At 44.1% G+C, this 12,017-nt stretch overlaps 1 protein-coding gene across 16 annotated transcripts in view; it reads left to right on the top strand.

Moving 5' to 3' along the window:
• Positions 1 to 12,017, top strand: part of LOC121865428 (SH3 and cysteine-rich domain-containing protein 3-like) — a 253,540-nt gene that overhangs the window by 133,391 nt on the left and 108,132 nt on the right. For 10 of the 16 annotated variants that reach the window (XM_042364812.1, XM_042364814.1, XM_042364823.1 and 7 more), the window contains exons 8-9: positions 1,251 to 1,390; positions 10,154 to 10,225. In XM_042364812.1, the coding sequence (XP_042220746.1) occupies positions 1,251 to 1,390; positions 10,154 to 10,225 (212 nt within the window). The remainder of the gene's footprint in view (positions 1 to 1,250; positions 1,391 to 10,153; positions 10,226 to 12,017) is intronic. The other 6 variants (XM_042364813.1, XM_042364816.1, XM_042364818.1 and 3 more) reach the window with 2 other exon arrangements.

Here is a 12,017-nt window from a genome sequence, read left to right on the forward strand (position 1 = left end):
AGGGAGGCGAGTGTTTACCTAAAGTGACGGGAGGAAATCAGTGTTTACATAGAGTGACGGGGTGTTTATATAGAGTGACGGGGTGTTTACGTAGAGTGACGGGGTGTTTACATAGTGACGGAGTGTTTACGTAGAGTGACGGGGTGTTTACATAGTGACGGAGTGTTTACGTAGAGTGACGGGGTGTTTACATAGTGACGGAGTGTTTACGTACAGTGACGAAGGGAGATGTCATTGCGTGGCCAGACTCCATCCCAGACAGTGTATCAACCGAGTCTCCCACTACTAGAAAACGAATATTTCCTCTCTGTTGCCTCTTTGGTCTGTGTTCATGTCTGCGTAACCTCTTGCGACCTCTTGCGACCTCTTGTGACCTCTTGTTTATCATTAATTTCGTCTTAAGGGGTTGATAAAGTCTGCGTATATTTGGTACTTTTGTTCGGCTTTACAGAGAGAGTCGTTTATGTTTGTTTTATTTTCGTCTTTTAATGCCTCCGAGCACACGCAATTTTTAGTCACCAACAGTTTAATTGTGTAAGTGAGAACCATTGAGCCAAATGGGATCGCGCATGCATACAATTCAATAGTTGGGCGACTGAAAAGTTTGTGACATGCTGCAACTTGTGCGCAATGGAATAGTTGGCCAACTCGCTTGTGCATACGGGTCTCAACGTGTGCGAGCGCAGTAGCAGCGAACTGTCGGCTGACTCTCACCTCAGACCGAAGGCGAAGTCTTATTTTCTTACCTTAAAGTGACAGAAAACCTTTCCTCCGAGGGGATGCTATTCCTCCATTTGCTATTTTGATAAGTTATTGAAGGCCCAACAAAGAACAAGAGTTCGTTAAAACTGAAAACTGTTGACGCTCATTCTATAGTAATTAAAAAAATTATTTGGGTAGGCCCGTAAATCTTCATACAATAGGTAAAATTGTCCTCTAATCAGTCGTTGGCTTATAATTAGATGAACCCACTACTGTTTTTTTTTTTTACGTTTCTTTTTCCTTTGGCGAATTACCAACGCACAAACACAAGCCGTTTCGACGAAGTCTTTAATACAACTGAACTAAATTGACCAACTGTGAATTGCAAGTGCGCGGGAATTCAAGTCGGCCAACACTTTTGTCGGTTGGTGCGTGCGAAAAAACCGAATAGGCCGATAAACAATCGACCAACTAAAAATTACATGTGCGCGGGAAGCCTACGACTTTTGTTTTCATCTCCGTGACTAATGTGTTGTTCTCTCGGACAGAAAGAGTTGTTTGCGTCCAAGGACGGGGGAGGGGCGGAGGGACGAGAGAGGAAGATGTCTAACTCTAGTGGAGGCAGCATGAAGACCAAGTGGATGAAGGCGTTCAAGTCCCTCAAGACCTCGGATCCTGCTAGTAGCAAGTAAGTCTTTACCCCCACTCTTGTTCGGGAGGCTGCTCGTCACGCCTCACCATTTAACACTGTTTGCTGGTTTTAATGTGTGTGTGTGTGTGAGACCTCTCGTGTTTGTGTGTGTGTTTGTGTGACCTCTTGTGTGTGTGTGTAGTTTTTGTGACTAATAAAAACTTTTTTGTGGTCTTCAGATAGGTTTTTGGGGCTTTGAGGACTTTTTGTGGAATGAGGAGGGACTGTTTTGTGGTCTTTAGTTGACTTTGTGTGTGTGTGTGTAAGTCTTTTTGTCTAAACTTAGTGGGATTTTCTGACACTATTTTTTTAATTTGATCTTACGACCTCATGACACTGTCGTTTAGTGTGACTCATGACAGTATCGCTTAGTGTGACCTTATAACACCGTCGCTTAGCGTGACCTCATGATATTGTCGCTTAGTGTGGCCTCATGACGCTTAATATATGTGTGTGTGTGTGACTTACAGACACTTACTGGGTCGCTGTGTTGTGTGACTTCGTCTAACTCTGAGGAGGATGTGTTGTGGCCCTCGGGTTACCTTGGGCTTGTAAGAGTCGTAGATGAACCAGGCAGAGGTGTTTAAGCTCCGGGTGACTGGGAGCTTCACTGTAGTGTTAAGACATGAAGTATAAACACAAGTATCTCAGTACTTTTGTTTATAATTCATTAAGTTTTCTCTTAATTGGTAAAAAAAAATATTATTTGTCGAGAGATGTTACTGTTTCTTCCTTTCAAATGTTTATACAAATACTTCAAGTTCACTAAACATTTTAGTGAACTTATTGATAGTAAACTAAACACTCTCGGTAATATAGGTGGAGCTTAAAGGCCCCTGACTAACCTATGAGGACTGTAGTGGTAGTAAACAAGAGTGACGTCATTCTCCTTGTCTGTGTGACTGCCAGACCACTGTTATTGGTCTCGTGTCAAGTCAGGTCATAGTGATGATCTCCCTACGACGGCGCCTCAAGAGTGACATTCACTCCTTAAATAATTGTAGTGTGACCTTTGAGGGAAGAGCACCAAAGGCCACTGATTACATTAATCATAGTAAGGTAGATTATTATTAATAGTATTATTATTATTACTATTATTATTATTATTATTATTATTATTATTATTATTATTATTATTGCTATTATCCACTGCTAACGAGACCATTCCCTCTAGTGTTGTGTTATTATAGCAACCAGGAGAGTAAGTGTGTGGGTATAATGACTTTATTGTGATACTGAGGTTATTGTTAAAGGGGAAATTTTCATCACACTATATGTCTTGTTACTGTGTGTCTGTCTGTCTGTGTGTTGTACTGTATATATACTGTATTTACCTGTCGTAGTAGCTCCTATTGTACTACTTGTCCTTGAAGTCCAAGTCATACTCACGCTTAACCAGTACACAGACAGCCAATGGGTAAAGGTATTAGTGTGTGTGTGTGTGTGTGTGTGTGTGTGTGTGTGTGTGTGTGTGTGTGTGTGTCAATAAGGTGTTTACATTTACTTGTCTTCACAGTTTATGCTAATTATGTGTTTTATATATTTACTGTTACTGTATTAAATAATTCACGCAGCATAGAATAATTTACATGTTATTCCCTAATAAAAGATGAGCTCGGTGTTATACTGTGTTAACCAGTATGTGTTGAACACTTGTTATGTGTTCACCAGTATTTTGATGAACACAGAGATGAAGATTTTTGGTGTAGGTCACTGTGATGGTGAACACGATCTTTATTGAACAGTTCAGTTAACTTTATCCACACATTTCCTCCCTACCCTCACACCTTCCTACCCACACCTCCCTATCCACACACCTGCCCTACCCACACACCTGCCCTTCCCACACATCTCCTCCCTACCCTCACACCTCCCTACCCACACCTCCCTACCCACACACCTCCCTACCACACTCCCTACCACACACCTCCCCTACACACCCCCCTACCACACCCCCCTACCACCTCCCCTACCCCCCACACCTCCCCTACTACACACACCTCCCCACACACCCCCACACACACCTCCCCTACCACACACCTCCCCACCCACACCTCCCCTACCACACACCCCTACCACACACCTCTCTATCCACACCCCTCTGCCCACACACCACCTCCCCTACCCACACACACACCTCCCCTACCACACACCTCCCCTACCACACACCTCCCCTACCACACACCTCCCCTACCACACACCTCCCCTACCACACACCTCCCCTACCACACACCTCCCTATCCACACACCCCTCTACCCACACACCCCTCTACCCACACACCCCTCTACCCACACACTCCATACTCTCCCACACACACACACACACTTAGACTGTCTTCATCATAACAGGGACTTTAACTAAGACTTGTACTGTACTGTGTGTGTTAAACCAAGACCATCATTGATACTTAAATTAGGAATATTATATTGTATGTTTACTTACATTCTAATCCCCAATAGGTGATTTAGGGGAAACTAATGAAACATGTGATTTTATCTTATTTTTACAATCTTGTGATTATTTGGAGAGCGGATTGTAAATATATGAGTCGTTTATCCGGTATTGTTTATGACCCTCAAGGTGTACTGTACTGTGGTATTGTAGGTGTTTTTCGATCTAAGATGGATAGTGTCTGTCTGTTTGTGTGTATGTGTGTGTTTGTGCTGGTGTAAGGCTGTCGGTGTACACTTCTCTCTTGACGGATGGTGTTCACTTGTTATTTTTACTGAGTAATTTTATGTATATAAATATATGCTGTTTTCATTATTCAATTTGCATGATGTGCTGGGGGACGGTACTCACATATACATATGAATATGTATACTCGAGTGCACACATACATACATACATACATACATACATATGTATACTCAAATACACACACACACTCGCACATACATGTATACTCAAGTGCGCGCGCGCACACACACATAGGTATGCTCAAGTGCACATACACCTACACACATAAATGTTCAAATGCACGTACACACATGTGTATACTCAAGTACACACACAGACACACATACGTATAGTCACCTGCGCACTTACACACACGCACATATTTATTCAAGTACACACACACATGTATATTCATGTGCGTACGCACACACACACACACACACACACACACACACACACACCATCCATCTGCCCTTCTCTCCTCCATACACATACGCACATAAAATAATAATCATGCAGGTTAATTATCATTGCCTTCATACCGACAAGATATATGATTCCAGTATATTAATACACACAAAATAATAAACATGTTAGTATTTCTATTTAACAAATGAGCATAGCTATACACACAAACACAGCCATAAACAATAAAGGTGTGTGTGTGTGTGTGTATGTGTGTGTGTGTGTGTGTGTGTGTGTGTGTGTGTGTGTGTGTGTGTGTGTGTGTGTGTGTGTGTGTGTGTGTGTCATGCACCCCCCAGCACTGCCACACCTTCCTCTTATGCTCACAAGCAACAGATCTTCTTACAGTCAGTCTTGCCTCTCGGTACGTGTCGCCTTCCTTGGCTCAAGTTCACCCGGTGTCATGTCATATTTAACAGTGTCTTATATTTTTCTTTTTTATCTCTCTCTCTCTCTCTCTTTCTCTCTTATTATCTTCTTACATCCAGCGCATTCCTACGGTACAGTGAACTCTCTCGCGTGTTATGTATTTAGTGTTAGTTTCTTGTTCTCTTATACTGTAACCCCCCAAAACCGCCCCCTTTTTCTCTCCTTGACTCGCGGCCGGGCGCCACCCCTGCCCCCCAGGTGTGCTCTGTTGTCATTCTAAAGTGTGTGACTCTTTACCCAGGGCTCCAGCACAGGTGACTTTCAGGTAATGCCAGCTTGTGTACCTCTGGTGTCCGCCCCTCACCCTCCACCACCCCCACCCCACCCCACATCACCCTATGCGTCTCTCACTCACTCACTGCTCACCCTTACTCACATCCCCACAGCCTCTCCCTCCCTCCCTCCCTCCAACACCCTGACCATCATTCACCTCACTCACCTCATTCTCTCACCATCACTCTGCTCCTTCCCTCCAACGTCCTCACTACACTCACCTCCCTTCCTCCCTCTTTCCTTCCTCCCTTCCCCTCTTCCCCCCCATTAACACTGACCTCCCCTCGCTTCCCTCATCTCCCCCACTTCCTTCCCTCACCATCACTCACCATCACTCCCTCCCTCACCGTTGTATATCACCGTCTCAGACCATCACTCAAACACCCCCAGGAACCAGGTATTCTCAGTCGCTGCTTGAGATGTCGGGCAACAACCTCCTTAGGGCCAGTCTGGTGTGTCGCAGCCTCCGTCCGCCCGCCCGTCCGCCCGCCCGTCCGCCCGTCTGTCATACCTAATCTCATGCACCTCCTGTCAATTCAACTTCCCTGCGTTTCAGTGTTGTTGAGTTGACTTTTCTTGCTAAAAAAAAACCGCCTCGTTTCCTGAGCGACATAAAGAGTTCTGATAATTAACTCTCTCAAAAAAAAACATTGTTTACTAAGCGTCGGGGAAATGCCTTTATTTCCTAGTCTCCATAAGAACTCCTACGTATAAGATGATATGTAACCAATTCACTTTATTTCCCAAGCGTCGTGTGGAGTTGTCAATAACCCATAAAAATTCTGATGCTGTTTACTAAGCGCCTGAGGGAGTTTGGCTATTAGTGATATAAACAGAACTCGTTTTATTGTTTGCTAAGATGTCGCTGGGAATTTGCTTGGGTTGCCGGAGATACACACACGAGGGTTCGCCGCCTTCAAGCAGTGACGGAAGATCTTGGTTCTCTTGTGACTTAAACACCCGTATCGTCTTTAGGGACTTCTACACCTGTGCTGTAATGCCAATATGATGGTGCCACAGTGCCTACCTGTCAGTATAATGGTGCCATAAGGTCCTCCCCTGTCAGTATAATGATGCCATAAATCCTCCTGTAAGTATAATGGTACCATAGATCCTCCTCTGTCAGTATAATGGTACCATGACCCTGTCGTGTTGCCCTGCCATCAAGGGTTGACTTTTACAATCAAGTTTACATCGTGAAGTTGTGCTTGAGGAAAGGAATGGAGTGAGAGGGGAGGGAGAGGAGGAAGTTAGGTATTGAGAGGGAAGGAGAGGAGGAAGTTAGTATTGAGAGGGGAGGGAGAGGAGGAGGTTAGATAATGAGAGGGAAGGAGAGGAGGAAGTACAGTACTGAGAGGGAAGAGAGAGAGAGGAGTAGTGAGAGGGGAGGAGAGGAGGATTAGTATTGAGAGGGAAGGAGAGGAAGTACAGTACTGAGAGGAGGGAGGAAGAGTGAGTAGTGAGGAGAATTAGGTAGTGAGTAGGAGAGAGAGGAGGAAGATAGGTGTGAGTGAGAGGGAGGGAGAGGAGGAAGTTAGATAATGAGAGGGAAGGAGAGGAGGAAGTTAGTATTGAGAAGGGAGGGAGAGGAGGAAGTTAGGTAGTGAGAGGGAAAAGAGAGGAGGAAATTAGGGTAGTGAGTGGGAAAAGAGAAGAGGAAATTAGGTAGTGAGTGGGAAGAGAGAGGAGGAAGTTAGGAAATGAGAGGGAAAAGAGAGGAGGAAGTTAGATAGTGAAAGGGAAAAGAGAGGAGGAAATTAGGTAGTGAGTGGGAAAGGAAAGGAGGAAGTTAGGTAGTGAGAGGAAAAAGAGAGGAGGATGTTAGGTAGTGAGAGGGAAAAGAGAGGAGGAAATTAGGTAGTGAGTGGGAAAGGAAAGGAGGAAGTTAGGAAATGAGAGGGAAAAGAGAGGAGGATGTTAGGTAGTGAGAGGGAAGAGAAAGGAGGAAGTTCAGGACAAGAGTGAACAGTTAAACACGGTGGAGATTTTCCTTATTGACGACGATACATTAATGGAACCTTTAGTATTATGACTGTGTGTTATGTACGTGTTGTGGCTCTTGGTTATTCTTGTGTCCTTAATGTAGATATGTAGACAAATCTTACTCTCTCTGGCTCTTACTAGATATGTTTTTACTCTCTGTGGCTCTTACTAGATATGCTCTCACTCTTTGTGGCTCTTACTAGATATGCTCTCATTCTCTGTGGCTCTTACTTGATATGTTCTTACTATCTGTGGCTCTTACTGGACATGCTCTTAATCTCTGTGGTTCTTACTGGACATGCTCTTACTCTCTGTGGCTCTTACTATAAATGTTCTTACTCTCTTTGGCTCTTACTGGACATGCTCTTAATCTCTTTGGCTCTTACTGGACATACTCTTAATCTCTGTGGCTCTTACAGGACATACTCTTAATCTCTGTGGCTCTTGCTATAAATGTTCTTAATCTCTGTGGCTCTTACTAGACATACTCTCACCCTATCTGTCCCTCACTAAACATACTCACACTGTGTGGCTCTCACTAAACCACTCACTGTGTGGCCCTCACTAGACCACTCACACTGTGTGGCTCTCACTAGACCACTCACACTGTGTGGCCCTCACTAGACCACTCACACTGTGTGGCTCTCACTAGACCACTCACACTGTGTGGCTCTCACTAGACCACTCACACTGTGTGGCTCTCGCTAGACCACTCACACTGTGTGGCTCTCGCTAGACCACTCACACTGTGTGGCTCTCACTAGACCACTCACACTGTGTGGCTCTCACTAGACCACTCACACTGTGTGGCTCTCGCTAGACCAATCATACTGTGTGGCTCTCACTAGACCACACACACTGTGTGGCTCTCACTAGACCACTCACACTGTGTGGCTCTCACTAGACCACTCACACTGTGTGGCTCTCACTAGACCACTCACACTGTGTGGCTCTCACTAGACCACTCACACTCTGTGGCTCTCACTAGACCACTCACACTCTGTGGCTCTCACTAGACCACTCACACTGTGTGGCTCTCCTAGACCACTCACACTGTGTGGCTCTCACTAGACCACTCACACTGTGTGGCTCTCAGACTAGACTAGACCACTCACACACTCTCACTAGACCATTCTGTGTGGCTCTCACTAGACCACTCACACTGTGTGGCTCTCACTAGACCACTCACACTGTGTGGCTCTCACTAGACCACTCACACTGTGTGGCTCTCACTAGACCACTCACACTGTGTGGCTCTCACTAGACCACTCACACTGTGTGGCTCTCACTAGACCACTCACACTGTGTGGCTCTCACTAGACCACACACACTCTGTGGCTCTCCGTACACTACTCTCACACTCTGGTTCTCCCTCATATACCAAGTGGCTATTATTCCCTCTCTGTAGTCTGCCTTCCATCACTTGGTTCGTGGTTGTGTGTGTTCCTGCTCCTCGTTTTCTTTGCACTGGGTCGTCTTCCCGTTTTCCTTTACACTTGGTTAACTATTATAATTTTTTTTACAGAGCGAAGATGACCAATTTTTTTTTATCAATCGTATTTTTTCTGATATTTTATGATGTATTGAAAGCCATTTGATGCCGTTTTTGTTTTTGTTTTTTTTGTATCGTTTGACTAAATCAGTAGCCTTGTAACCTGAGTTTTGTATTATGTAATTGTTTTTGTATCTGAGTGATATGGCCAAGATACAGTAACTAACGAAAGATATAAAGTTTGTAATGTTGAATTATTATCAATTAATAATGTTTATGTTTACAATGATTATATAATTTAGCTATTAATATATATTAGATTTTATATATGACAACAGTGTTTTATGTTTGTGTGGCTCACGTGTCTATATATGACTTTGTGAGTTGATCAATTCCTTCAGTATGTATGTATGTCACCTCTACTGTGTTCTGGCCATATCGTGTGTCAGCGTGAGCCGTGTGTGTGTTGTGTTCAGCTTAACATAACGTGGTACTCAGTAGGCTGGCTTGTTTAAACATGCTTTTATCATATCTCATTTTCAGCAGTAAACTTACCGCCATGCTGTAGTGTGTAGAGGATACGCATGTTTCTCTCATATTGCTAAATGATCAGTAATTTATCTTATTGTTTGTAATTCAGGGACATAAATTTTTTTTCTCTCTACTTATCTGACCGTAAGTATTATGTTTGCATCTTTTGTCTTCCAGCATTTTGATCTTCATGATGTGATATTCATGTTTTCATAACTAACATTTCAGTGAATGAATATATATTGCATTTTGCCAAGACATTGCTGCTAGACTTTTAATCCAAGTGACATTATTAGTTTGGTGAGCAGGTATGAGAGGTGGAGGCACCTGGCACTCGTGCTGTGGGACTAATGTTGAGTGCCAGAGTGCCTGACCACGCCTGACCTGTGGCCCTCAGTCACTGGCCCGCTACAGGACAATGCTCCAGTTACATTTTTAAACCCATTTTGTTATTATTATTTAATGCTTTAGCTTATCACAAGATCACTATGCAAATGGTGTGCTTCATTGAATGGAATATTGCATTAGTAAAAACACTGTTGGTATTAAGTTTAAAGAATAACATGTTGGTAGAGTTGAGAGAGTATTGAATATGTGGTGGGTCACGTTAAGGAGTGTGATTACCAAACTGGTCAGCTACATGTCCTAGACCGGGTGGTGTGTGAGGGGGGTGACTTGTAGGCCCTGTGGTACCTCACACGGCGGTACTGGCAGTGGTACTCGCCTGCCATCAAGTGAGGTACCGGGGGCCACGGGACACACCACATTTACCCATGGCCGCCGCCCCACCTCCCTCATTCCCTCACTCGGGTGGCGGGCGTGGGTAAAGCTGTTGTGGCCCTCCCAAGTCTCACCTCGTCTCTCTTCGTCTCTCTCTCCCCCCCGCCACACTAACGCATGGCTCAAGCAGTCTGCCCCCAACCTCGCCAGCGAAGCGGTACACTTTCTCTAGTACCGTCCTCAGCGTCATGGCTCACAGGTAAACAGTCAGCGCGCCACCTTGTACTCACATGGAGACCTCCCTTAAACACACAACCCCCCCTCTCTCCCCATTTTAGACCTTGCAATGTAGTACTGGAGGATTGGAAAGCTTCTCCAGAGAGATACCCTTGACCTTGTAGGATTGAAAGATTGGAAAGCTTGTATATTGTATGATTGGAGGATTGGGAAAGATCCCTCCAGAGTAACCCTTGACCTTGTACATGTAGGATTTTGAAGATTGATAATCCCTTTCAGAGACATCCTTGTTCTTGCAAATGTAGGATTGGAAGATTGGAAAGCTTGTAATGTAGGAATTGAACAATGGAAAACTCTTACCACATCCCTACCCCGACCCCCCTCTCCCATGAACCCCCCTCCTGGAGTTAGTGTGAGTAAGTTTAGATTACAGTATTTGACCCCCACCCCTCCAGGTTCACTCTCACCTGGTAATGCCATAGACGGAGACCTGAAGACTGCCTGTATAGTAACCTCCACCTTATTTGAGTTGATCTTCCAGGGAAAATCTAGGACTTGAGTGTTCCCTCCACCTTGTACAGAGTGACAAGTCTATTTCAGGAAGCTCTCTGTGTGTACATATAAAACATAGAGATAAAACTAATAACTTTATCCAGGAGTAAGAATAAAATAAACCCCTACCTTATTTAATAGACTTGGAGGGTTTCCATCAGTGAAACCTTCCGGATTGTGTAGTAGGATTCCTCTCCCCTCCCCCCAACCAGCTACTTTAAACCATCCACGTGTCACTGTCTTCCCCCCCCCCCCTCCTTTCCCCAAACACCTCCTCCTCCCATGCTAAACAGAGTTTGTACAGGCACAGGCCGTCATGACACTTTCCCTTGTGATATTTAGGCAGTGACAGTAGGGTAGTATCTCGCTGTGGCGGTGCAGTCCCAGGGGCTCTTGTATTAAAAAAAAAGTACCTCCTACTTTCTCACGTCTACTTGCTGTTATAATGTACTTTCCCTACTACCCGTAATTTGCTGTAATGTTCACTCACACCCTCACCTGTAAATGCTGTAATAATGTACTTTCTACCACACCTGTACAATAATGTGCTGAAATATGTACATTCTCTCACGTGTAATTAGTTGTAATCTGTTCAATATCTCTCACATACCTGTAATTACTGTACCTGTACTAATTTCTTACCTGTACCCGTATCACTCTCATATCGGTATATTACAATTATTTGTATTCTCTGCCAGCTGTAGCTCCTGTATTATGTAGTGTAACAGAGTACTTATTTACTCTACCGTGGTTACTCCTTAGCAACCCTCAACTTCTTTCTATTTCACTCTCTCATCTCTCAGGGAATGTAGAGTGTATGTATCAGGACACACATACACACACTCTCTAGTTGCTCATGCACTCTAGTCGTTCATACACTGATTGTTCACACACTCTAGTTTTCCATACACTCTAGTTGTTCGTTCTCTCTTGTTCATACACTCTTGTTGTTCATACACTCTAGTTGTTCATACACTCTTGTTGTTCATACACTCTAGTTGTTCATACACTCTTGTTATACAGTACATACACTCTAGCCGTCAATGCATTCCGCCCTATGTATTTTGAGTGCCTTTCTTAATTCTCCTCAGCACTCACTCTATCATCAAGGAAATGTTCTAGGTATCAAATGCTCGTGTTATAAAGGGAATTTTCTAGGTATCAAACTCGTGGTATTAAGGACGTGTTCTATGTATCCAGTGTTCGTGGTATCAAGGAAATGTTCTAAGTGACAAATGCTCGTAGTATCAAGGATAGACGTG

The sequence above is a fragment of the Homarus americanus genome, unplaced genomic scaffold (genome assembly GCF_018991925.1).
Source record: "Homarus americanus isolate GMGI-L3 unplaced genomic scaffold, GMGI_Hamer_2.0 scaffold25483, whole genome shotgun sequence".
In the NCBI taxonomy this organism is placed as follows: domain Eukaryota; kingdom Metazoa; phylum Arthropoda; class Malacostraca; order Decapoda; family Nephropidae; genus Homarus; species Homarus americanus.